The 26,507-nt window shown below is 57.5% G+C and overlaps 1 protein-coding gene across 5 annotated transcripts in view; it reads left to right on the top strand.

Moving 5' to 3' along the window:
• The window catches only part of CRAMP1 (cramped chromatin regulator homolog 1), a 55,140-nt gene extending 28,674 nt beyond the window's left edge, over positions 1–26,466 (top strand). For 4 of the 5 annotated variants that reach the window (XM_041747754.1, XM_041747755.1, XM_041747752.1 and 1 more), the window contains 15 exons: positions 4,158–4,243; positions 4,684–4,807; positions 5,739–5,820; positions 6,245–7,408; positions 10,335–10,512; positions 12,162–12,343; positions 12,429–12,503; positions 14,886–14,967; positions 15,627–15,731; positions 15,919–16,097; positions 16,625–16,693; positions 17,249–17,480; positions 18,158–18,322; positions 19,236–19,381; positions 22,812–26,466. In XM_041747754.1, coding sequence (XP_041603688.1) covers positions 4,158–4,243; positions 4,684–4,807; positions 5,739–5,820; positions 6,245–7,408; positions 10,335–10,512; positions 12,162–12,343; positions 12,429–12,503; positions 14,886–14,967; positions 15,627–15,731; positions 15,919–16,097; positions 16,625–16,693; positions 17,249–17,480; positions 18,158–18,322; positions 19,236–19,381; positions 22,812–22,976 — 3,034 coding nt within the window. In that variant the 3' untranslated portion in view covers positions 22,977–26,466. The remainder of the gene's footprint in view (positions 1–4,157; positions 4,244–4,683; positions 4,808–5,738; positions 5,821–6,244; positions 7,409–10,334; positions 10,513–12,161; positions 12,344–12,428; positions 12,504–14,885; positions 14,968–15,626; positions 15,732–15,918; positions 16,098–16,624; positions 16,694–17,248; positions 17,481–18,157; positions 18,323–19,235; positions 19,382–22,811) is intronic. The other variant, XM_041747753.1, reaches the window with a different exon arrangement.
• The last annotated feature ends 41 nt before the right edge of the window (positions 26,467–26,507 follow it).

Raw genomic sequence — 26,507 nt, 5'->3', positions numbered from 1 at the left:
GCCCCTGACCAGCCTGTAGCTCCCAGAGGGGCGGGGGCCGGGTCCTGGGGCTTGGTCGTTGGGGTGCTGGGGCGCCGAATGCTGGCAGCTCCTCCCTCTGCTTTGACGGAGGAATGTCCTACGCAGCACCCTTCTGTGTCTAAGGAGAAAGGCAGTCGCTCTGAATCTCTCAGAAATGTTTATCATGGGCTGCTCAGGTGGCTCAGTGGTTTAGCGCCTGCCTTCAGCCCAGGGCGTGATCCTGGGGTCCCGGGATTGAGTCCCACGTCAGGTTCTCTGCATGGAGCCTGCTTCTCCTTCTGCCTGTGTCTCTGCTTCTCTCTTTCTCTCTCTCTGTGTCTCTCAGGAATAAATAAATAAAATGTTTTAGAAAAAGAGAAGTTTATCATGAAAAAGTTCAAACATCAGGTTGAAACAGCAGTAGATCCAGCACTTTCTCCCCTTCACTTGAATTTATCGACGGAGGAGCCGCCTGAAGCCTGTGCCTGCTTGTACCAGGTCTGGGTGGTGGGGGAGGGCGGCCCTGTGTGCAGGCAGGTGTGTGCACACATGTTCAGTGTTACTTGTCCTCTTGTGGTTTCATTTCCCTTTCTGCCCCGCTGGGCTGTGGTCTGTGGAACAGACCGCTATCCGTAAGCGGGTTTTGAGCAGGTGCCTTCAGTACCTTCATGTGTGCTGCACGACAGGACAGAAACAACAGGGTCCTGTGTCCGCCGTTTGGGCTCCTGCCGGAGAGGGCCCCTGCCCCGGGAGCCCCCCGTGTTATACCAACTTGCTTCCCCAGCCCCTGGTGACCTCTCCCCTTCACTGCCTGAATAGATACCTTTTCTAGAATGTCTCCGAGTGGGGATTGCACAGCACGCAGCCTTTCCAGATGGCTTTTCACCTCCGGTTGTGAGTTTGAAGGCCCACAGAGCAGTGTACCACCCCGATCCACATCCAGATGGCTCCATCGCCCCCAGACTCCCTTGTGCTGCCCCTTCATAGTTACCGCCCACGCCCAGCCCCAGCAGCCCCTCGGCTTGTCTCTCTGCCCTGTCTTCCTCCCTTTCTCAGAGCACCGTCCAAATGGGGTCACGCGTGCGTGGCCTTTGGAGGTTGGCGTCTTCCACCTGGTGCTGTTCACTTGAGATCTGGCCCTTGTGGGTCCGTAGTTCGTGCCTCTTCCTGCAGGTAGTGGCACCACTGTGGCTGTCCCATGCCTGCTTATCCATTCCTCAGCGAGGAACATGGCTGTTAACAGGGCCACTCTAAACCTTCGCCGCCAGGTGTTGGTTGCCTATCACCTGGGCACACGCGCAGGGGGTCCTGCGCTGGCTTCTTCGGGAGCTACCACACGGCTTTCTAGGGAGAGTCCGTTCTGGGTGTTGAGTGTGTTTTGAGCGTCCTCGTGGGTGGGAAGTAGGATCTCCCGGGGGTGTCGGTTTGTGTTGCCCTGGTGACTGACCACCTTGAGCATCTTTCTTGTGCTTGTCATGCATCTGCCTCTGTCTGGTGACTGGCCTGCTCAGATCTTGCACCCGTTTCCTTATTACTGAGGTTGGATAGTTCTAGAGGTGTTATAGACACAAGCCTTTTGTCTTGGGTGGGCTGTTGGCAGTGTTTTCTCCCAGTCTGTGGCTTTTCCTGCCTTCCTAGTGGCTATCGCCAAGCGGGAGTGCTCAGTCCTACTGAGGCCCATTGCCATCTCCCTTTATGGGCCACGACTTCATTGTGACGTCCAGGAGCCCTTGGTCTCACCCACAGTCCAGCATTGCTCCAAGTTTCCTTGTGAAAGTTTGATGGTTTGCTATTTCCATCCGTGTTGTATGACAGGCAGGTCCTGCTGAGTTACGCCTCTGTGGCCTGCAGGTGTCCACTTACTGCAGTCTCGGCTATTGAAAGCACTGTCCTTCCGATGCTGCTTTTGCACCCTTGTGTGAAGCCAGCGGGCGGTACTGTGTGGCTCTGTGTCCAGGTTTCCCTCCCGTTACACTGATAGATGTGTCCAGTCTTCCGCCAGCTGACTTTGGTTTCCAAGGGTAAAGCCAGTGGCCCATAAAGGTGAAATAGGTGGGGAAAGTCAGGACGGTGTGTGTGGAAGATTCCTTTGTTGAAGGCTGTGGAGTATTTATTTAACCAACTTCCCATCCATCCTTCTCATGCAGACCTTTCTCAGTTAACTGTGAATGTCCATTGGTTGGAGAGCATGGGACTCATGAGCAAAAGGACGGAGGAGAACTCTGATGCTCACTATGATGCTCACAGGCCAGCCTCACATGCTGACTGGGCTCGGCACATGACTTTGCAGAAGAGAAAGCCTGAGTCCCGTGCACGTAGAGGAACGAGCCTGTTGCCTGTCTGTTAAAGCAACAACAGTGGGCCGGGGGGGAGGGGGGGGGAGGGTTGTTGCATGGGGTCCTCTGTGTGACCCTTGGTCAGAGATTAGGGTGGGAGCCTTCTGCTGATGGTGCTGCTTAAACTCCATGCGCTGGGGGTGCCTAGCCTGGTGGTGGTCCTGCCGTGGTTCAGCTCCGGGGTGGGCTCGAGGATGGGGGCACACAGACCACATCCAGGTCCGTGGCCAGGCCCCCGAGGCCTGCTCTCAGCAAGCATGAGCTGGGCCCGGCAGCTGTAGCCTCAGGGCACTCCTAGAACTTCCAGTTGAAAGTAAAGGAATGGGATCATGATCTCAGGATGTTTTCTGGTCATACAAAAGGGGCTGCTCACTTTCCCATAGAAAAAAAAAATGATAAAAAAGGAAGTCACCAAAGAGCAGTTTAACGGAAAATGTGATTATCGCAAACACAGGTGCCCCATGGTGGCCACACTCCCCCTGCCCCCCCAGGTCTGTGTTGTTGGTGTGGTGCAGATGCAACAAGAAGTGGTGGGCAGAGAGGCCCAACCAGCCCTGGAGCTGCTGCTGGAGATCGGCTGGGGTCGAGTCCACCTGCCCCACGCCCACAGCCGCACTTCGCTGCCTCTGTGTCCCTGAGGTTGAGGTGATCATGTCGTCAGACACAGTGGCAGGGAGTGGGCCTCCTGGGGTCCTTTGGCCTCTTTGGCAGCCTGCCCATATCTCAGCACCATTTCTGGTGTCCTGTGTCTAATTCCGGGCACAGGAAAGGCTCAGCCAGGACTGGACGTGTGGGTATGCAGAGAGGCAGCTCCCACGGAGGCGTTGGCACTGGTGCGGGACTCCTGTGAGCCTGCTGCGCTGCCTGGCTGCCTCAGCTTGGTCTGCCACACGTCACACCCCCTGCTTGGCCTTCTAAACACACTCCGGGGGCCACAGTGAAATCCACTGTCGAGGGGGCTGAGACCCTGGTGCCATGGGAAATCAGAGCTGTTTCCCTTCCAAGGAGGAGGGGGTGTGCGGCTTTGCTTCCTCGGAGGTGGAAGCTGGGTCTAGGACTCCTGGAGGCTGGCGGGCTCCTCCAGACTTGTCGGTTTTTCAAAATAGCCAACCTTTCCTGAGTAGATCCAAAGCATCCGAAGTGTGTTTTTTGAAAGGAGCTTTATTTGTGGTGTTAATTTTCATGAGTTACATGGAAATTCTTTAGTTTGTGTCATGCTAACGTTAGTGAAGTTTTGGCTGTACAGGTGTTCTCCCGATGGCAACAGATCCTGGGCCTGCCTGAGCTCCGTTTTGGGGAGTGTGAGCAAGTGGCACACTGTATCTGCTGGCTGCAAGTGGCCCGTACTCCGTCGGGTGCCACTGGTGTGGCTTACAGAGGGGCCACGGGACATTGGTGATGGGGGTTAGTGGCCACCTCCAGGAGGGCTCAGACGGTTTGCTCTCGAGGGACCTCGAGGAGGCGGAGGAGAGAAGGCATGCATTCGACATTTGATGCGGGCTCCTGCACAGTGGGATTTCCAGGGGATGGCAGCAGGAGGTGCCACGCCACTTGCCGGGAGGCGGGCACACGTCCTGTGAAGGACCGGCATCCTCTTTGCGGCGTGAAGCATGAGCAGGAAAGTAGTGGGACTTCCAGAATTACGGTGTGGCCTCCCTCTGCACAGCTGCCTGTGAGCCCAGGAGCTTTGTGGGGACCCTGTGCCAGGGCCTTCATCTGTCAGGCTCTCCGTTATCAGGCACACTGGGTGCTCGTATGTGCGGGGCAGGGAGTGGCCGTTCACCTAGAGGCCTCACTGTTTCCACAAAACTCCTTTCCCAGGGCCACCACCGTGCGCTACAAAGGAAGAAACCTACGGATCAAAGCGCCCATGTGCCGTGCTCTGAAGAAGCTCTGCGACCCGGACGGTACGTGATCACGGACGTGGGGATGGCGGGGGCGTTGCCTCCTGCGGCTGCCCTCACAGTGGCTCTGAGTCCGCTTCATCTGGTCCTATCTGTTGGCAGCACCTGGACTCGAAACTCCTTGTCACACCATGTGTCCCCTGAGGCAGTCAAGTTTAGCTCAGAAGCTACAGCATGTTCAGACAGAGTGTTGTTGTGATGAGCAGGTCTCTGTGGGCTCCCGTGGCCTGGCCGGTGGCTCTGGCTTGTAGATCCCAAGCGGCCATGTTGGCATTCCTTCTTGAGAGCATGGATCCCTGCGGGCTTCTCTGCCAGACTTGCTGTCACTCATGGGGCTGTTTGCCCAGAGCTTCTCGTAGATTCTGTTATTTGTGTGGCAAGGCGCTTGCGTCCTACGTTAAGATTCACGGGTGCCAGGCTCTCATGGCCCCTTCTTGTTGTAGGCTTGAGTGACGAAGAGGACCAGAAGCCAGTGCGCCTGCCCTTGAAGGTCCCAGTAGAGCTGCAGCCAAGGAACAACCATGCCTGGGCCCGCGTGCAGAGCCTGGCCCAAAACCCGAGGCTCAGGTAACTGTCGTGGCGGCCCTCAGCCCCAGGGGCCCCACTCCAGCAGGGCTCTCAGGCCGAGCACAGAAAGCAAAAGGATGTCGTGGTTGGCAGGTTGATGGCTACAGAATCTTTCTCTCGTCTTTCAAAAGCCCTTCCACTCCTCTCTCCCCACCTCCCTGGAGATTTATGTCTGACTCATACACAGGACACCACAGAGGGTATGGACCATTTTTCATTTAGACATCTTTTTTGATTGAGGTAAAATTCTTGTAACTTAGAATTAACCATGTGTCATTTTAAGGTGTCGAACTCAGGGCCCTGGGCACCTTCACAGGGTGTTGTAGAATTTCCCCCTCTGGCTCCAGAGCTTCCCGTCTCCCCGAAAGGAAACCTCGCACCCACTGAGCCCTCGCTCCCCGCCCCCAGCCTCCGCCGCGTCTGCTGTCCGTGTCTAGGCCTGCCTGTTGTAGACAGTTCGCGTAGTGTGGCCCTTCTGCTCTTTTGTCAGCTGCTCTCCCCGAGCCTCGTGTTCTTGAGGTTTGTCTCCATCAGGACGTCTGGTTTCCACGTGGATTTAAATTTTCTCAGTGTTAATTAAGGCCGGTCCTGGTCCACAGGGTACTGAGGGTAGGGTGGTGGGTTGTACCGCCGTCCACATCCTGGTGGAGATCTTTTACTATGCAGAAGGGGCACGGGGGCGCGGGGGGGGGAAGGCTCTCTTCTTTTCTTACAGCTTCACGCGAATCTCTAGTTCACTCCATTTAAAGGACTAATTTTTGAGACAAAGAATCAGTGGCCCTACTGGGGCCCTGTGCCTCTGGCCCCTCCTTGAACGCTCCCTCCACCATCCATGGCCTTGGGTCCTCTTGCTGCTTCAGCCTCATGCTGCTCCTCAGGACGTTCCCTCCCTGTGTAACAGCCGCCCGTCCTGCATGTGGTTTCTCTGCAGGATGATTGTGGAGCTCCACCGGAAGGTCTCCAGCCTCATCGAGTTCCTGAAACAGAAGTGGGCACTCCATGAGGTGCGGATTGTATCCTTTTCTTACTCACGTGGCCTTGCCCCTACCCCAGAGCACCTGCTGCTTAGGGATAGGTCTTGCTTCTCCGTCCTGAGTGCAGTCAGTCCCGTGGGGTGGCATGGAACCAGAACCAAACTTGCAGTCCTCTGTCTTCTGGGGTTCGGGTGGGAGTCCCTTCCGGCTCCCTAAGCTGCAAGTGGCCACTGTCTGGCCTATGTGGTAGGTTAGGGAGCACGCGAGGCGTCCCTATCAGCAGGTTGAGTAAAACAAGCACAGGTGGCCCCAAACTTCTCGTGTCCTTGGCTGCCTCCCAGCCTGCCATCCCAGCCGGCAGGGTGCTGGTTGGTTGAGGAAGCGCCTGGCTCACGCTCTGTCTGTGGCCCGGCGGCACACAGCAGGGCCCGCTCCTGTGGCTGCTCCTTGACTGAGGTCCCAGCGGAAGACACTCGAGGATCGGCAGCTGCAGCACTCACTTCCAGAGCCGTCGCAGGAGAAGGTGGCCTTGCACCTGTTCCCCGGAGAGAGCTGCACGCTGACGCCATTGCCGGGAGTGGCCCGAGTCGTGCACTCCAAGGCATTCTGCACGGTGCACTGGCAGGAGGGTGGCCGGTGCAAGCAGGGCTCCAAGGATGCCCACACGTTGCCTCCGGCCCAGATCTTGGGCATCCAGAGCGGGCAGGGCACAGCCAGGGGCCAGGTGAAGTATCCTCGGGGTGGCACCGAGGGCAAGGGCCCGGGACGACCCCCTCCTTCCACCGATGCCTCACAGAGCTCTGGAGAGAGTTCCCCCGAAAGTGCCCCTGGGGAGGGGGCCGCCCCGAGCCTTGGCAGTCTAGACACTCCAGACAGGCTGCCCACTGGGCTCCAAGATGCTGGGGGGCGGCTTGAGAAGACCCCCACAGCTGCTCCTGCAGAGGGCAGGGACGGCCTCACCCGAGAGCCTGCGGATGTGATGTGCGCCTGCGGCCAGCTCCCAGAGCTGGAGGATGAGCTCTCCCTCCTTGATCCCTTCCCGCGCTACATGAAGTCCTGTCAGGACCTCATCGTCCCTGAGCAGTGCCGCTGTGCAGACTTGCGGCCCTCAGGCTGCGCCTCCCCAGAGACTCACATCCCCAGCAGTGCAGAGGTGGCCGACCTCGCCCGGGCTGGGGCACCATCCCCCGTCCGTGCCACACCAGGTCCTGAGCCTCAGCCTGGCCCCGGGCTCCAGCCAGATGTTTGCACTAAAGACTCATCAGAGGCACCTGCAGAGGAGCCCCAGGAGAAGGTGAACCCCTCGGATCCCCCGCCTCAGGGACAGCCTGCCGCCAAGCCTCCTAAAGATGTCCCCGCCAGCCGGCTAGCCCAGCAGCTCCGCGAGGAAGGCTGGAACCTGCAGACCTCTGAAAGCCTGACGCTGGCCGAAGTCTACCTCATGATGGGCAAACCAAACAAGCTCCAGCTGGAGTATGACTGGCTGGCTGTGCTGGGTCCTGAGGGCCAGACCCCCGGCGGGCAGGCCCAGGGCCCCTGCCCCGCCGCCCCACCCTCCACCTTCCACAAGCAGCGCCTCCTCAGCTGCCTCCTGAAGCTCATCTCCACCGAGGTCAACCCCAGGCTGGTAAGTGAAGCTCAAGCATAGCCCTACTGGTGCCCCAAGGGAAGTCTGGCCCAGTCTGAAGTCTCTCAGCAGAGCAACTGGGTCCAGGGGGAGGGAGGCAGGGACCAGGTGACCAGGCAGGCCACGCCTCCTTATCTCAAGCTGGGCTTGGTAGCGAGGGTTCTGGTTTGCCGCAGGCATGGGCTCTGTCCCACATGGCTCACATGAGGCTCCAAGGACAACTGTGACCAAGAACCCATTCCTTGCCAGGCTTCAGTTATGCTAAGCTCTCCCTTGCTGGCCAGAAGGACAGCGTGTGCAAAGGCAATGAAGTAGCCATGGCCGGGAGCCAGGCAGGAACATTGCAGGTTTCAACAGAGGGAATGACAGTGTCCTTTGTGCTTTAGGGTGGCCATCGTGGGAGGATGATGGCACAGCTTCAGGGCAGGGAGTGGAGTGGTGAGGGCACAGATGAAGGGCTCTGGAGCTCCTCAGGGGGCTCCGTGGTGGCTGGTCCCTAAGCCTGGGGAGTGGCTATGACTTCTTCTGGGGTGTCTGGTCAGAAACAGGGCAGAGGTTGCCCCCTACGAGAGAAACCCCAGTGAGCTTTCCTGGACGAGAAGATGGCATCTGAAGCAGGAGCTCCTAAGTTGCCGTGTGTGCTTGGTGCTGGGGAGTACAGGGCTTCATGGGTTCCCAGAGGAGCGGCCGAGGGAGCGGCACATAGTTGCCAGGAGAGAGTGGAGCTTGGGGGACAGGATGCGGCTGTGGGGACCCTGGGGGACAGGATGGGGCTGCCGGGTCACATCTGCGCAGCACACCTGCCACTTCTGGACAGGTGGCCGTCACCGTGCATCCTGCAGGGCTTTTCTATGACCTTCCTGGCTGCATCCCTGTGCTGCCTTTGCCATAGACAGGTGCTCAGCAGAGCACACGGGGACACGAGGGAGATGACTGTCATGGCGTGATGGGACCTGGCTGGAAGCTGCAGAGGCAGCCGAGGGGTGAGCAGTGGCCTTTAGATTGAGTGCTGTGGAAGCTGGCGACCTGCAGGCAGGCATGGGCAGCATTGGGGCAAGTGGGTAGAGATGCGGTTAGAAAACGTATTAGAGGGATCCCTGGGTGGCGCAGCGGTTTGGCGCCTGCCTTTGGCCCAGGGCGCGATCCTGGAGACCCAGGATTGAATCCCACATCAGGCTCCCGGTGCATGGAGCCTGCTTCTCCCTCTGCCTGTGTCTCTGCCTCTCTCTCTCTCTGACTATCATAAATAAATAAAAATAAAAAAATAAAAAAAAAAAGAAAGAAAACGTATTAGAGGGGGTCTTTTGGCAGTCCCGTGTCAGGCTCCCAGCGTGGAGCCTGCTTCTCCCTCCTCCTGTGTCTCTGCTTTTCTCTCTCTCTATGTCTATCATAAATAAATAAATAAATCTTAAAAAAAAAAAAAAAAAAAGGAAAAGAAAACGTTTTAGAGGGCAGACCAAGTGGCTCATTGGTTTAGCGCCACCTTCAGCCCAGGGTGTGACCCTGGGGTCCTGGGATCGAGTCCCACGTCGGGCTCCCCATAGGGAGCCTGCTTCTCCCTCTCTCTGTGTCTCTGTCTCTCTCTCTTTCTGTGTCTCATAAATAAATAAAATCTTAAAAAAAAAAAAAAACTTTTTAGAGTGAGGCTTCTGGAGGAGCGGAAACTGGATGGACAGGAGCAGGTCCAGAGCCCTACAGGAGGTGGAAGCAGGGGACGCAGACACTGGCCTTGGCCTCGACTGAGAGAGGAGGGCTGGCAGCTTGGAAATACTGCAGAGAATTCAAAGCAGGCTGCTCAGAGCCATGCCCTAGAGTGGGGCCCCAGCAGCAGCTTCTGCACCACCCAGGGACTCAGGAGAGATGCAAGTTCTCGGGGCCTAGAGGCTATGGGGACACACACACACACACACACACACACTCTCTCTCTCTCTCTCTCTCTCTCTCTCTCTCTCTCTCCCCTCCGGCTGTTTGTGATGCAGCTCAGCCCTGAGAGCCACTGGGCTGAGGCCTGAGCTGAGCTCAGAGCCCTTGTGTGAAAGATGGGCCGGCTGGCCGGAGGCCCCTTTGTAGGGGCGGAGCACTGCCAAGCAAGTGCAGCCCACGCCCAGGCCTCTGGATAAGCAGGACCTTGCAAGAGGCTGTTAGGTGTGCAGGGGGCCCCGTTGGATGGTGACACTGAATAAGCTAAGTAGGACGTGACAGCGGGCGGGGCAGGGGCAGAGGTCCCTCGGAAAGGAAGAGGTGGGTCAGGACTGGGCACTGAGCGAGCAGAGCGGGCGAGGTGGTGCCGAAAGCAGGGGAAGGTTGGCCCTGGGGGAGCCCTGACGGCGGGCGCTGCGGAGACTGGGGAGGGGTCACCGGGATGAGGACAGAGGTGGGGTGGAATGGGTTGTCCCTGTGGCAGGGTTCCTCACACTCAGCCACAGCTGAGCCAGAGGCCTGCAGGATCCCTGAGGTTAGCACTTTGACTCAGCAGAGGACTTTTTTGACTACAGCTTTGTTTAATTCTAGAAATTAAGTCTGTATTTCCTTCCTCTGACTCACAATCAGGAGAGTCCACTGCGGTCCTCTTGAGCAGGCTTTTAATTTTTTTTTTGTTTTTATTTTTTTAAAGATTTTATTTATTTATGCATGAGAGACACAGGGGGAGGCAGAGAGATACAGGCAGAGGGAGAAGCATACTCCATGCAAGGACCCTGATGCGGGACTCGATCCTGGCACCCTGGGATCACACCCTGGGCCCAAGACAGAGGCTTAACCGCTGAGCCACCTGGACGTCCCTTGCGCAGGCTTTTAAAAAGAGGAGTTCGTGTCGCCACCCTGCCGTGGTCCCTCTGGCAGCGTGAGCACCTCTCAGGCTGGTGGGAGACCCACTGCCTTCACCCAGGCTGAGTTCAACTTTGGTTGTGGCCCGTTTCTGTCCCAGGCTCCAGAAGGGAACGCCAGCTCCGCGGCTTCCGTGAGGCCCGCCCAGGAGGAGCAGTTGGCTACCCCGCCAGGGAAAGTGGTGACCGTCAGCTCCCGGAGCCCCCGCTGCCCACGGAGCCAGTCTGCCCTCCGCAACAGCAAGACCTTCTCTCCCAGCTCTGCGCCTTGCTCCTCAGGTGAGGCTCAGCCACCAGTGCCTTTCTGGGTGTGTGGGCTGTGCCTGAGCCCAGGGCACAGCGTGCCCGATGTCTGGCCCCGCTCGGCTGATTGCTGTCCTGCCCATGGTGTGTGGCAACAAATCCCACCTTTCGCAGGGAGGGTGAGCGCCAGGCCTGTCACCTAAGGCTTGGGATCCTGGGGTGCTGAAGCCAGTGGGAAACATGGGGTGGCCCTTGCCAGTTTGGCCACTCTGGGGGATCTTTGTAAGGTCAGTGGAAGCCTCTAGAGCATGCTGATTCGGTGCCTGAAAGCCCGAGAAGGGACCATTCCCTGGTACTTTTGATGTGTTGTAGAAACCCTCGGGTCAGGGAGGCCCCGGCACTTTTACACGGTCTTGGAAGGAATGGTGTGCTGACCTGCTAGTCTGCAGTGTCCTTTGTCCAGGCCATACCTGAGGAGTAGTTTCAATTCAGGGCTGTTCCTTGGGTTTTCTGGTATCTGAGGCAACAGGGATTGAGGACTGGCCTGGCCTTTGTGTCCTGTGTTCAGGGGCCTCCACGCCAGGTGTGAGGTGCTTCATTACCATCCCCATGGGCCCGTGCCCTCGCTGCAGGACCTTGGCCATCCTAGATGCACCTTGAACATCCTGCACCAGCAGGTGTCTCTGCATCATGAGCACGTGCCTCACACGAGAGGCAGTACCACGTCTGACCTAGTGTCCTGTGTGTCAACGGTTTCTTGGGTCTTTTTTTTCTCTTTTCTCCCTTCCCTTCCCTTCCCTTCCCTTCCCTTCCCTTCCCTTCCCTTCCCTTCCCTTCCCTTCCCTTCCCCTTTTCCCTTCCCCTTTTCCCTTCCCCTTTTCCCTTCCCCTTTTCCCTTCCCCTTTTCCCTTCCCCTTTTCCCTTCCCCTTTTCTCCTTTCCTTTTCTCCTTTCCTTTCCTTTCCTTTCTTTTCTTTCTCTCTCTTTCTTTTTTCCTTCAAGATTTATTTATTTGAGAAACAGCATGCATGAGCAGGAGGGGCAAGAGGGAGAGGGAGAGAGAATCTCAAGCAGACTCCAGCATGGAGCCTGGTGTGGGCCTTGATCCCACAGCCCCACGAGTCAGCGGCCTAACTGACTCACCCAGGTGCCCGGGTTATTTTCTGTTCCGAGCACATCACTAGCTTTCTGTTTCCTCTGTGTTGCGGATACCTGCCTCTCGACTGAGAGTCCTGTGTGGCCTCCGGGGTAGCTGAAGCTGGATCAGGTGTCCGTGCAGCCCAAGGCACAGGTAGCAGTGGGGGCTGGCTGCCACAGGCTGTTGTCTCTTCTGCCTTCCAGAGCCAGCAGTTACTCTCTGACTTGCTGACCTCTGGTCTGTGCTAGATGGTCGGAAGGTTCTTCCAGTTCTCAAATGTCTTTACAGGCCATCTGCCCTTCCCACTGGGGACCAAAGTGGCAGAGTGCCATCATGGTATCAGAGCCATGATTTGCTCACACTGGGAGCTAGAGTTCCAGAGAGAAAGCTGGGAAGGCAGGTGTTGCGGACTGATATCTAGGAGATGCTTCCAAGGAAACGGAACCAGCTGTCCCATATTCCTTTCCGGTTTTCTTTTGGGGAGAGCTCTGTTTGTGCTGGCTATGCTGCTGGGTGAGTGGTCGTGTTTGCTCTCCCTTGGCTTCCAGGTCTGAGGAACCCACCCAGACCCCTCTTGGTGGCGGGCCCCTCCAGCACAGGCAGCAGTGACTCCGACGGTGGCCTTTTTGCCGTTCCCACCACTCTGCCGCCCAATAGCCGACACGGGAAGCTCTACTCTCCCAGCAAAGAAACAGAACTGACTTTCCGTCAACACCTGAACTCCATCAGCGTAAGTAGGGGAGCCGCACTGCCATTGGGGGCGGGGGCTCCACATCCGGGGAGCGTGCTCTCAGGCCCCCACCCTCTCCTTGCAGATGCAGTCAGATTTCTTCCTGCCGAAGCCCAGGAAGCTGCGGAACCGGCACCTGCGGAAGCCACTGGTAGTGCAGGTCAGGGCACCCGTGTGGGTCTGGGCACACCCCCCTCCGGGTCCCCTGCTGGGAGAGGGAGACTCCCCACTGAGCAGGGAGCCTGACACGGGGCTCGATCCCAGGACCCCGGGATCATGACCTGAGCCGAAAGCAGATGCTTCACCCACGGAGCCACCCAGGCACCTCCTCCTTCTTTCTTATGCGTAGGACACACAGAGTAATCACAGGGCTGACCGTTCCCTGAAGTAATCTTTGCACAGCATGAAAACCACTTGCACAAGAGGCAGGAAGTTCTGGGGATTCGAGTCCCAAGCGTCCTGGGTTAGGATCTATTTGAGGACTCTTGGAGCCTCTATAAATACACAGCCAGCAGAGGCAATTGGCAAATAGCTGGGGTGGCCAGAGGCCAGACCTCTCCTGAGCTCCCCACAGTGAATGCTGGGTCCCCATGGAAGCCATCTGCCCCCGAGGGGATAGCCAGGCAGGGAGCGGCCCGTGAGCACAAGTGAGGCAGGAATTCTGTGATGACCAGCAGCTAAAATGTGTGGATGTGTATTGTTTTGCGATAAATGTACAGCTTTCTGTTTGTTTTGTTAGTCTCTTCGAAATCTCTTCCTCTTGAGATTAAATCATTTAGAAACGAGAGCTTAGTGACGGATCTCAGGCAGTCCGGTGCGCGGCAGGCCCCCCATCCTGAGCTTTGCTTTCTGTGGTTTGTACCCGAGGTCAGCAGGAAGCAGGTGATTCTCCTGACCTGTCATCAGGTCTGCAGTACCCTCGCATCCTGTGCCTGCGTCCTGACCTCACTCACTCCGTGGGCAGAGATGAGCGGGACCAGCACGTGCGGCACGATACGCTGTTTGGCGAGCGAGGCCTCGCTGACGTCACTTCTGTGTCAGTGTGTAGTTACGGTTCTGTTTTCGCGATTGGTGCTGTTAGCTCGTTGCTGTGCCTAACTCACAAATGAAACTGTCATAGTTCCATCCCTAGGAAAAAATGGTGTGTGTAGGGTTTGCTACCGTCTGCAGTCTGAGGCATCCCTGGGGGCATGGGGACATTGTCCCTGCACGTAGGGGGACCGTGTGTCTAGATCCCAGGTGTCGTGTGTGTGTGCATGTGGGCAGAGTCAGTACCGCCACACTTGAAGTATGCGAATCATCCCCCTGGAAGTGGGTAGAAACTCCCCGGATGGATGGCACATCTGTGGCTCTTTGGTGCAGGGTTGTGAGCCTGCATGGCCTGTGGAGGTGGTTTTTGTTGAGCTTTGTAACAGCTTTGTTGATACGTGCGTCGCATAGCCAGGAGGTCTGAGGGGTTAGTGGGCCTTCATGCACTCGGGTTGTGCAGCCATCACCGCAGTCTGATCCCAGAACATTCCATCTCTCCATTGCCTTGAGTGCCCCTCCACTCCAGCCCCAGACAGGCACTATCTCTACTCGCATTTTCTGTCTGCAGATTTGCCTCTTCTGAGCATTTCATGCAAATGGAATCACACACAGTATGTGGGCTTTTGCATTTACTGTTTTTATAGAAAGTGTCGTCGGCACACGGTGAAAGGCCCTCACTTCCCTGCTTTGCACTCTGCTTTCCCACCACTGGGGCAGAGCAGCGGGGCCTCGACAGCCTCGCGCTTCCTGCCGCCCTTCCTGGTGGCGTGCATCTGCAGTAGAACCAGCACACGGCCTCCGCGGCTCCTTGCCATGGGGGACCCTTCCCCCCCCCCCCCCCCCCGTGCCATTGGTGACTCCAGTAGCGCCCCCTCCTCTCCACTCCTGCAACCCCGAGGGGCAGGGGGATGTCCTTCTCACCTTAGCGGGAATACACCCAGCACTCCAAGGTGTCTCAGGACGTCTATGACGGTTCCAGCAACTCACGTAATTTCCTGTGAGGTGGCAGGCCGCTGCACCGGCACCGCATTGCTGCGAACCGGGAGGCCTGGCGGGTAATCCGGGAGGGTGGGTGCTGGACCGGCAACTGAGGCAGCATGCCCATGCCCTTAGTCCGTCAGTGGGGTTGCGAGCCGCTATATTTCCTTTGCCACGAGCGTGAGGGGCCCCGGATGTGGGGGTGGGTGTCGAAAGAGTGTCTGCCCGGTGCCCAAAGCAGATGCACGCGCTGCAGGGCATCCCAGGTGAGCGGTGGGCCGTCCAGCCATCCCTGCAGCGCTGCCCAGGCGAGGTAGGCTCCTCTGGGTTCTTCTCAGGCCTGGTGCTGGGGGCTCTGCTGCCCTCGATGTGTCCGGGTGCCCTTGTGTCGTCAGCCCCAGAGCCAGGGCCCCCTCGGGACACACCCGGTCCGCCTTGCCTGGAATGCCCCTTACAGCATGTCCCTGGTTTCCTGAGTGACTCCTGGCGCTGGCGTCTTTCCATCGTCTCACTGTCAACACTCTTGTCTCCACAGAGAACGCTGCTTCCTCGACCGTCTGAGCACCAGTCCCACAACGTCTGTTCCTTTTCCATCCTGTCCAATTCCTCTGTGACTGGTGAGCACTCAGGCTCTTTGGGGCACTTTTCACCCCTTTCCGGCACAGCCCCTGTCTTTGGGAACGGCAGGTGTGCCTGCAGCTCTTGGCGGGATAGCCCGAGCACCCCCTTGTCCGTTCTGTCCACGAAGCCTGCGTGTGCCCCGTGCTTGGCCCGGGTGGTGTGGGGGCAGGAGCCCCGTGGAGCCCGGCTCTGAACAGTGCTGTCTCACGCGAGGGGTGTGGCTGAGTGAAGCGCATGCTGTGACCCGCCCTTTAAGTGCAGCACACACTGTGACACTGCGCCACCGGCTTTCCTTGTGCCCCCTCAGCTGCAGAAAGTCCAGTGAGGGGGCTGAGGCGCAGGGGCAGAGTCCTGGTTGCAGGACCGTTGGCTGGGGTGGGGTGCCTGTCTCCCATGACGGCCCCCCGCAGGGTGGCATACTGACTGTGGCCGTCGGGCAGCCCCTGGATGCGTGTGCTGACGGGGCTTCCTCCTGGACAGGTGTCGGGACCCTGTCTTCCCTGTGACTCCCCAAGTCCACAAGCATTTGGGAACTTTGGTGCTTCCTTCCGAGGCTCAGCTCGGTGACTGTTTCTCTCAGGGAAACACTTTGAGGCCCTTGTTGAGCATTCAGATGACGCGGGCTGATGCATTCGCTTCTGTTCTTTCCCCCCAGGGAGAGGCTCCTTCCGGCCCATCCAGTCTTCTCTGACCAAAGCAGCCCTGTCTCGGCCAATTGTGCCCAAGGCCCTTCCGCCCCAGGCCACAGGTCACCTGGCCAGTAAGTTTCTGTCACCAACAGGACAGACACCACGCGAGGGTTCCGAGTGAGGTGTCTGTTCCCTTCTTCCAGTCACGCGTCTCTTAATGTTTGGGGAGAATGGGACGCGTTCGGTGTCCCTAAGCCCCCTGGGCACTTGGCAAGGTGTCCCTGCAGTTGAGGTTCCAAATGTCCTTTCTGCTACCAGGTGCTATCGACTTAGCAGCTAAAAGTGCTGGAATCATCCCAGGAAGCCCCCTCCCTGTCTTGGACGCTGAAGGCTTATCCGGCATATCCCCACTCTCTTCAAACGAGGTGACCGCCACTGTCCCGGGTCCGGAGTCCACTGGCACCCATCACAACGGAGACTCCATCCCCACCGTGGGGGTGAGTATGCCTACAAAGGCTCCTCCACACCACCAGCTCCTCGGATAGGGCAGTCCCCTGTCAGAGGTGTGGGCGCCAAGACCATGAGGCCTGGTTTGTGCTGGACCCCAGTTCTGCCTGTCAGGAGCGATGGGCCCTAATAGGCCCCGGTAGAAGGCCTGAACCAGGGGGGCCGTGGCATAGGTGAGCCCTGGCGCCCCAAGGGGAGAGCCACGGATGGGGCCAGTGGGGCAGGCTTGCTGCGATGCCAGAGAATCCAGAGCTGTGACAGGCCGGACCTCTTTCTGGCTGTACAAGTCACTGGGTCTTCAGCCTCACCAGCCGACAGTACACCCCATGCCCCCCTGGCTGGCACGCCTCCGACCCCATGCCCCATGCTCAGGCTGTGCTGGGACCAGGGTCTCTCTGAACTGACAGCCTCAGTTGTGGGGACCTGGTGACCCAAGCTAGTCGACAGGGGTCTCCTGATCCTCTGGCTTCTAGGGACTTGCGGGTGGGGATGCTCACTGGCTCTCCTGGTGTCATAGGGCACGAGCGACCCATTCATCAGCGTCCCCTCGAGGCCTGAGCAGGAGCCAGTGGCAGACGGTTTCCAGGTAGGGAGCGCTGGTAGCTGCAGAGCAGTGTAGCTGCCAGGTCCGGCCCCCAGCCTGTAGTCTTCCCGTGCCCTAGCCTCGCTCCCCTGGGGCCGTAGCGGGAACACGTAGGCGGGCCCTGATGCCCGGCAGTCTCGTCCTTTGCCCCTTCACCTCGACAGATGAGCAGGTGGCCCCCGTCTCCGGCTTCCCTTCCCCTCTGCAGGGCGGCCTGTTTCAGCTGCGCTCCCGGAGGACGAAGGGATTAGGGCTGGAGGGGCGGAGGTCCTCAGGCAGTAGTGTCCCCGCTCTTCCCCTCTGCCTGGCCTCTAGCCGTCCTACCTGCAGGGGACCAGGGCCAGGCCACCTCGGCTGCGGCCGCCTCGGGCTGGCCCTGCACGGCTGCCGTGGCTGGAGAGGTTTCAGGAGAAGTAAACCCACTGCGTGTGTCTTGCAGAGAAGGTGGTTGCTGGTGTCGTTTCCCTCTCAAGTTCTCTGTCCCTCAGTCACGGCCGTGTAGGGCCAAGGCCAATTTGCCGTTCCAAGCCCCTGATGCCCCGTTGTGTCCTCCACCAGGGCTCGCCGGTGCTGTCCTTATCCGAGCTGTCCAAGGCTCCTCTGCACAATGGGCCCCCCGCGCCCCTGCCTGCGCCGGAGGGCTCCAGCAGCCGCCTGTCCCCACCCAACGTCTCTGCACTGCTGGATATCTCCCTGCCCGGGCCCCCTGAGGACGTGCTCTCGCAGGGCGAGCCTGCCACGCACATTAGCGATTCCATCATCGAGATTGCCATCAGCTCCGGCCAGTACGGTGAGGGCCGAGGCTCACATGCCCCCACACCAGGCCCAAGGCGTCCCAACCTCCCGTCAGGTGTCTGCACACTTGCTGGGCATGCCCCTGTCCCGTGGAGCACCTGCTGTACGGGGGGCGCTGGGCAGCCCGGCGGGGGCAGGCACTGCGGCCTCGAGGACAGGGAATGGGTCCAGGGCTCAGATGAGGCCTGTGTGTGGTGGCTCTGAATCTGGGTGGACGCTTGACGTTGTGCGTGTCCCGGGAGGGGGTTGGACTCACTGGCTCTCTGCGACTCTGCGACGGCACTTGCTGGTCTGCTTTGGGCTGCGGATTCGCACAGAACTGGGCTCCCACTTTTGCGCCTTACTTTTGTTGGTAAAGTTGAGAAACGTGCACCCCGAAGGGCTGGTGCTGGCGCCAGTGAGCGAGAGGGTTTGGGGCTGCTGTCTGCACGGGGTCTGATGCTATCTGCACAGTGACAGCCACCGTACTTCCCTGAGATGGGACATGGCCCCTGCTGCCATGGGCCCCTCCACAGGCCAGGATCATTTGTCCTCCGTGGGGCCCTGTGGGCTCCTGGGTCGAGACGTGCCGTGGTGCACGGCTGTGCCACCCTGCTGCTTTCTTGGTGCATAGCTGATGCAGGATGCCATTCCCCCACCCTGGCATCTCTGACCCAGCGTTTTGGTTGACAGGTGAGGGAGTCCCTCTTTCTCCGGCAAAGCTGAATGGCAGTGACAGCTCCAAAAGTCTTCCATCCCCGTCTAGCAGCCCCCAGCCAGACTGGATCGCCTCCCCCACCCATGACCCCCAGTGGTGCCCCAGCGACCCCACAGACTCGTCGCTCAGCAGCTTGTTTGGTGAGTGTCTGCAGGGCTCCTGGTCTCTGTCCCAGTGCAGCAGGCACCGCGGGCTCCCTGTGGCACGGTGACAAGGACTGGAATCTGCACTCTGCCACCGGGACTGCCACCGGCAGAACTGCCACCGGGACTGCTCGTTTCAAGGTTTCTCCCGCGTCACATACGCAGGGGGACGCGCCGAGGTCTCTAGCGAGCTCGTCACTGAGCTCTGGTGACTGACACCCATGTGACACTCAGCCCGGCCGTGCCCGCTGCCCGGCTTCTGCCTGCTGGGCTTTCTGCCCCTGCTGCAGCGCGGGGGTGGGAGGCGTCCCTTCCTAGCTTGGGTGAGGGTTCCCGCAGGCTCTTGGCGTGTTGACCGTGGACCCGGGTGTCGACAGGATGGGTTCCCCCTCCCCGGGCCTCAGGGGTTGGCGTGGTGGCAGGGGCCGCCAGGGGCAGTCTCAGCGGCCTCAGCAGCCCATGTGGGAGATGCTCCTCGGCCCTTGGGGACCGGCACCCTGGGTTTCACAGGGTGGCCGGGGCATGAGTGTGGGGGTGCCGGCAGCCCTAGAAAGGGGCTGTTGTACACGTGCAGCTGGTGGGCATCCGTGTGGGCGCCATGACTGGGGGCCCGGTCTTCTGTGATGAGCAACACGTCGAACCGGGCAGGAGTGCGGAGGTGAGGGTGGTCTGGACCGCAGAAGGCGCGGGGCCTCTGGGAGACAAGGCCGCCCCACACGTGCTGCAGGGCTCACTCTCCGGGGCTCAGCATGTGAGGGAGCCCCGGGGCTGCATGAGGCTCTGTGCAAAGCCGTGTGGCCACACGCACATACGGCAGATGCCAGGAGGGGCCGCCTGCAACCTGCAGGGTCCTCCCCTTGGACGGAGCCCGGTGAGCCAGCCTCAGGGGGTCTCCTCCTTCCCTTGGCAGCGAGCTTCATCTCGCCAGAGAAGAGCCGGAAGATGCTGCCGACCCCCGCGGGCACGCAGAGCGGCACATCCCTGCTGGGCCCCAGCCTGCTGGACGGCAACTCGAGAGACTCATTCGTGTCCCGGTCCCTTGCTGACGTTGCTGAGGTAGGCGCACAGCGTGAGCTCACGCTGGACCAGCGGCCCGCCTTCGGGAGGTTGCCGGATCCCTCCGGCAAGGCAGGCCCTTGACGTTCTCTGAAGTCTGAGTTCTCCTGACAGGGGCGTTGGACGGCGGAAGCTAGGCGACCGCTCTGCCCCGGAGGCATCCAGTTGACCACGGGGCCTCTGCCGGCAGCCGGCTCGGGGCCTGGGTCCTGTTCGGGCTGTGTGACCTGGGGCAGGTGGCGCCACTCTGCCTGCCTCAGGTTCCTCGTCTGTAGGTGGCAGCTGTGGTGGGCAGTCATCGAGGCCGCCACCCAGCTAACGTGAAAAGTGGGTCAGGGTGGTGGCCGACCCTTGACGGAGCAAGATGTGGCCTGTGACGCCCCCCTCTCTCTGTCCGCTCAGGGAGCAAGTCAGGCTCGCTAGGACAAGTGCACAGAGCATAGCGCTCTGAGAGAAACTGAGGCAGAAGATGTGCCTAAGAGGGAGAAATCGTCCTCGTAGAACCACAGCCCCCTGGGTTAAAGGCCTGGAGCAGCCTCTCCCAAGTACTTTGCTTCCCCAGGACGTCCGGTGCTGGCGGTGTCTCTCCGCGGTGTCACAGTCCGATCCCTGAGGGAAGCCCTGGGTGGTTCCTCATTATCTGAGGGTATGTGGGGATCTGAGGACCCCGTGGGGACACTTTGGAGAAACCTGAGCTGAGCCGTGACATGATTAGAAGTTCTACAGAGGCACAAAGAATGCACCGCTTTCCCTGCCTGCACGCTGAGCGTTCCTTAAACTCCTTGTGGCTCATATCAAGTAAGAAGTCTTCCCCTTTCTGTGTGCGTGTGACGCTCACAAGCCCTCGGCTTCTCTGCAGAGGAGCCTGGCACACGTATGTGGAGACAGCTCGTCAAGACCCTATGGTTCGGGGCAGTCTCCAGGGCAGTCTCCAGTGCTGAGGGGCTGTTACCACCTCAGGTGCATCCCAGGTCCACCTCAGATCCACCTCAGGTTCACCCCAGACTCACCTCAGGCCAACCTCAGGCCCTCCCCAGGTTACCTCAGGCCCACCGTAGGCCCACCCGAAGTTCACCTCAGGCTAATTTCAGGTTCACCCCAGGCCCACCCCTGGTTGACCTCAGGCCGATCTCAGGCCCACCTCACGTCCACCCCAGGTTCACCTCAGGCCGATCTCAGGCCCACCCCAGGCCCACCTCACGTCCACCCCAGGCCCACCTCACGTCCACCCCAGGTTCACCCCAGGCCCACCTCACATCCACCCCAGGTTCACCCCAGGCCCACCTCATGTCCACCCCAGGATCACCCCAGGCCCACCCCAGGCCCACCTCAGGTTCACCTCAGGCCCACCTCAGGTCCACCCCAGGTTCACCTTAGGCTCACCCCAGGTCCACCTCAGGCCCACCTCAGGTCCACCCCAGGTTCACCTCAGGTCCACCTCAGGCCCACCTCAGGCTCACCTCAGGCCCACCTCAGGTCCATCCCAGGTTCACCTCAGGTTCACCTCAGGCCCACCTCAGGCCCACCCCAGGTTCACCTCAGGCTCACCCCAGGTCCACCTCAGGCCCACCTCAGGTTCACCTCAGGCTCACCTCAGGTCCACCTCAGGTCCACCCCAGGTCCACCTCAGGTCCACCCCAGGTTCACCTCAGGCCCACTTCAGGTCCACTCCAGGTTCACCTCAGGTCTACCCCAGGTTCACCTCAGACCCACCTTACGGTCACCCCAGGCCCATCTCATGGGGTTTGAGCAGAAGTGATAGGCATGAAGGGTAGGTGGAAAAGGTGGGGCCAAATTGGCTCAGGTTGACAGTGATGGAAGCTGAAGTGGACATGTATGGGGAAGATAGACATTATTTGTCTTGCTTTTTTATTTTGTATTTATTATTTTTTAAAGATTTTATTTACTTAGTCATGAGAGACACAGAGAGAGGCAGGGACACAGGCAGGGGGAGAAGCAGGCTCCACGCAGGGAGCCTGATGTGGGACTCGATCCTGGGACCCCAGGATCACTCCCTGGGCTGAAAAAAGGCACTAAACCGCTGGGCTACCCAGGGATCCTTAGGTTTTTTATTTTTTAACTTAAATTTAATTAACATGTAATAAACTACTGGTTTCCGAGGTAGAGGTCAGTGATTCAGCAGTCTTTTATAACACCCAGTGCTCGCCACATTGTGTGTCCTCCTCAGTGGCTGCACCCAGTCACCCTGCCCCTTCACCCCCTCCCCTCCAGCGACCCTGTTGGTTTCCTATGATCAAGAGTTTCTTATAGTCTTCCTCCATGATTTCATCTTTTTTTTCTTTTCTTCTCCTGTGATCCTTCTTTTGTTTCTTAAATTCACATATGATGGTGAGATTATATGATAATTATTTTTGTCTGATTGCTTATTTCACTTAGCATAATATCTTCTAGTTCCATCCACGTCATTGCAAGTGGGAAGATTTCTTTTTTTTTTATTTTTTGCTTTTTAAAAACAAATTTTAGTTTGAAATTTCTGATAATTTAAAGTTTATTTATTTGTTTATTGAAATAATGTCTATACCCAATGTGTGGGGCCAACTCATGACCCCAAGATCACAAGTTGAGCGCTCTTCCAGCTGAGCCAGCCAGGTGCCCCTGTCATAAAACTTTAAAATTCAGTTCAGGCCATAGCTCCACTTAGAATTTTCCAAAGGCTTCTCATTTGTTTGTTGTGTCCTGCAATTCACTAAGGAATACTTACCAGGGCATATTCCGTGCCAGGCGGTGCTCTAGGCACTGGGAGGACAAGACCACGCCCCCATCCTCCCGAACCTTCTACTTGAGCAAAGGACGCAGACACAACGCCTTGAAGACAGAGTTCCACGTATTTGCCCTCCAGATAACCTAGCGCCTGAGGCTCTCGTCCTTCTCCTTGTTGTCTTTTCTTGGTCTTACTCATTGTCCCATCAGCCAGTTTGCTTTTTTCTTGAAGAGCCGAGGCCCATTCTCACCTCGGGGTCTTTGCACTTGCTATTGCTCTTACGGGTATGTGCTCCCCAAACCCCACCTGCTTTCTCCACTCCTGTGTCCTCCTGACCACCTGAGAGTCTCCTTGCTCCACTGGGTGCCATTTGCCTTGTTGCTTATTGATGGTCTTCCCATAAGTCTCATGTGCTGGGAACCAACACTCGGATCCCGGCAGCCCATGTGCCACGCTCACAGTCAGCTCTCGTGCACACTGGTCAAAAGAGGGGGTGATCAAAAGGACAGAAGTGATTCTGAAATTCTCCCGACAGCGCTGGCCGGTGTCACATGGCTAGTTGGTGGGGGATTCTAGTTGTCACCATAGAGAGACATCTGATTCGTTCATCTCCCACTGAAGTCCCCACCACGGTGGCCAGTCGCTCCCAGTCCAGTGGCAGGCCAGCCGCCCGCTGACATGCTCTTCCTTGTGCGCTCTGTCCCGCAGGTTGTGGATTCACAGCTGGTGTGCATGATGAATGAGAACAGCATTGATTACATCTCTCGATTTAACGATTTGGCCCAAGAACTGTCCATCACCGAGCCTGGCCGCCGAGAGGTTCTGTTTGATGGCAGTGGGGGCGGCCCCCCCGTCGGTGACCTGTCCCAGTGAGCACACCTTGTCCCTGGTAGGGCATTTGGACGCTGCAGAGGAGGGCTTCCATGGCTGGTGGGCCTCAGCTGTGGTAGGTGTAGCCCTCTTCAGGCTAGAGAAAACATAAGTCAAGCCCAGGACCCCCCAGAAGACAGTCTGAACAGAGGAGGCTCTGCCCCACAGAGTGTACAACACGCAGGAAGCCGCGTCCCAATGGGCAGAGGGCAGTAGTGGCCCAGGAGGCGAGGACGAGTTCTCTGGAAGAGCCCGTGTCAGACGTTGCTGTGGCGATGGAGCGGCTCCCTGCCAGCCGTAGCGTAGCGCACAGTGGCCACATTTCTGCTCAAGCGTCCACCTCACTTGTTCTGTTGGATGTTCCACTGGGTTTGCTCTCCGAGGGAAAGGACTGGATGTGCCTTGGCGGCGACAGCAGTAGTCGCAGGGACTCACAGTCTCCCTGTTCTCTGCAGGGACGCTTCCAGCCACCGCTGCTTTTTTTCTGCCAAACCTCTGCACCCTTTGGTGGTTTTCTCTGCGGATGATGGGGAAGCACAGCTGGGCGTGGCCTGGGCTGTGCCTGGCGGTGTCTACACCCTTGGTGGATACTCAAGAGGACTCTCGGATCACAGGGCAGCGTACCTGGTGCCATCACTCTGGAAATGCTGACCCTTGCTTTGTGCGTTCTCCCACTTGGAGGTTTGTTCTGACAGACTTAATTGGGAGGGAGGAGAGAATCCTGTGCAGGTTGTGTGGACTTTTAGAAAAAATCCTAAACTGGTTGGAAAAAGGTTTTCCTTGTGTTTTGAGCATTAGGAGACATTGAAGAAGAGAGTTAATGGTTTCCTTCCTGTGTTCAAGCTTCTTGGTCAACTAAGATGTTCCTTGTCTGTTGGGACCATAGCTGAGCCCTTGTCTGTGAGTCCCTGGGCCACCAGGGTGGTGCTGGGACACATGGCCTTCCTTTCACAGACTTTTGTGCAGAGTCCACCCTGTGCATACATTTCATCCTTCATGTTCCCTCCCACCCACCTGGGTGCAGTCAGACTAAAACCACGTCCGTCTTGTGTGCTCCTGGGGGTTCCACCGGTGACCTTTGTCATCACCGCAGATGGTTCAGTGCCCAGTCTTTCCCCAGAACAGAGCTTCTCAGCCTCAGGAGACTTGGCAGACGAAACCCCATCCGGCCCTCTGGCCACAGTGGCTGGGAGCCGGTGCTATGGTGGTGGCCAGGTAACACCTGTGCCCCCCCAACCCACTGCTGCTCTGCCCTCCGCCCACGGCCCAGAGCAGGCTCGCTGCGGAAACCCGCCTGGATTGACGACCGCTTCTCTTTCCTGTTCCGACTAGCGGTGGAGTAGCAGCCTCCCAGGCCAGTCCCAGGCCTGTACTCGGGCTTCTGTCCCCGTCCATAATGAAGAGGTGAGGCAGATGAAGAGGGCACAAAAGGTCTCCTGGGGTGCAGGCAGAGGGCGTGCTCCAGATCCCACCTTCTCGGCAGATGGAGGCAGCCACTCCAGGCTGTGGGCAGCATCAGTCACCCCGAGTCATGGATGAGAGGGCAGTGGGCTTCCAGGCAGTGGCTTCCTTCCCTCATCTTAAGGGTTTCTCAGAGCTCTTGCCTTTATAGTGGTTTCCTTCTTTAGAGTCTGGTTCTAGGTGCCACCCTCACTAGTTAAAGCCCCTGTGGGCAGCTCTTCTGGACTCTTACAAATGGTCCCAAAGCTCTGGAGATGTGTAAAAGAGGGGCATGATGCCCCTTTAGTAAGAGAGAACATCGTTTGGACCAAAGTATCTAAATTTGCTTGGGTGGTTTTGCAATCCATCTATTATCGTCCTGAAATTAGCATCTTTTGGAGGTGATGTGATTAATGGATCTCTCTGGGGATCTGACTTTGTCATATCTGTAGGAGGTTAGGACACCAGGCCAAATTCAGGCCACTACTGACTCAGTCATACTCCCAGTGTCAGGGACCAGAGACACCCTCCCACCTCGCCAGTAACAGATGGCAGGGGTTCTGAGCTGCTTTCACTGGGATGCCCTGAGCCAGGCTACTGGGTAGGGTGGTGCTGGTTACTCAGTGACCTCTAAGAGGAGAAAAGCTAGGGATTTGGGATGGACCTTTGTAGGCTCTTTAGTGGCACCTTCCACAGGGGGGCTGGAGTGCCATCAGGTGGGGAGGGAGTTAGGGAGGACGGTTGACTGATTCTTCGCACCTGTAATAAAGCTGACACTTTTTTCCAGAGAGTTCTGTGGCAACCTGACAGGCAGAAGCATTTGCTTGCTGTGTTAGGGAAAAGTGGCGTCATTAGTAGCGTTAAAAGGATGACTGCGTTTTCTCCCAGCATAAATCAATATATATGTATAAAAATAAGGAGCTGTTACAGGCTATAATTTTCAAAAGACCCAAGCAGAGATACTCCCTCCCTGCCGTATGTTCCTCTGCCTCATGAACGGAAGTCGTAGTCTCGCTGTGCACCCGTGGCTTTCTTCGTGCATCTGAGCATGTTGTGACTAAGACCAGATCAGTTCCTCAGAAATCTCCCTCCCTAGTCACTCTGATGCTGTCTGGGATCTTTTTGCTGATTCAGCTTTTCCAAAGATTGAGCCTGAATATCTCTGGTGTCCGGAGAGCTTGTGGCTCAGCCTTGGCTTTTATTGTCAACATCCAGTGATAAGCCTAGAAGATGCAGCAGTGAGTCGAAGCTCCCGCTGCCACACCAGATCTGCGGGGATGTGGCCCTCACCTCTCTATCCCCTAGGTGTAGGGCGCTTGCTCAGGCAGTGGGGCCATTTGGAAACAATTCATCCATTGATCGACTTGCTTTCCCACATCTCCAGCTTCTTAGCATTGAGATCCTGAAAGGGGGTCCTTTTCAGTTGAGTAGCATCTTTTACCTAGATCCCAGCATGGGATCCAAACTTGTGCAAAGAAAAGCCATGGAATAGAAGACACTGGAACCAAGCAGAGGAAGGAAGCAGCAGTAGTCTGCTGGGTTTGTTTTGTGTTTAAAGACATTGAGATCTGTCAGATGCATTTGTGAGAAAATAGGGCACTTTGTCTTAAGAAAAAAAGGAAGAAACCCACAGCAGACCTTTCCTGTCAGAACTGTGTGAAGCTCCGTGTTGGAAGCACTACAGCGACCTGGACCCTGTGTTTCCTAACGGGCAGGGGCTTGGAGCTCGCGGTCTGGGCAGCAGAACTAACCGCTGTTTCTTTTAATAATCGTTAAGCCATATCATCTAAGGTTTTCGGCTTGTTGGAGATGTGAATTTGTTTTATAGATTATAAATATACATATACAGTGTATGTATAAAGCAGAATGCCTGTCCTTCCTGATTATTTTTTGTACCATATTGTAAATTATATTATTTATTCTTTACCAATTTTGGGAATAAAAGGTGTTTTGGTTATTTAATATAATAAACAAAAGCTGTTAAACTTATGTTAAAATTTCCAGTTCAACTTGTAAATCCGTTTTTATTATTGTGCATAAATACATACTAATACTTGATCTAATACTTCTAGTGTGGGCTTGTTTCCTTCTTGG

This window comes from Vulpes lagopus, chromosome 3, assembly GCF_018345385.1.
Source record: "Vulpes lagopus strain Blue_001 chromosome 3, ASM1834538v1, whole genome shotgun sequence".
NCBI lineage: Eukaryota > Metazoa > Chordata > Mammalia > Carnivora > Canidae > Vulpes > Vulpes lagopus.
The sequence above is the reverse complement of the archived record's forward strand: the minus strand, read 5'-3'. Positions and strand labels throughout refer to the sequence as shown.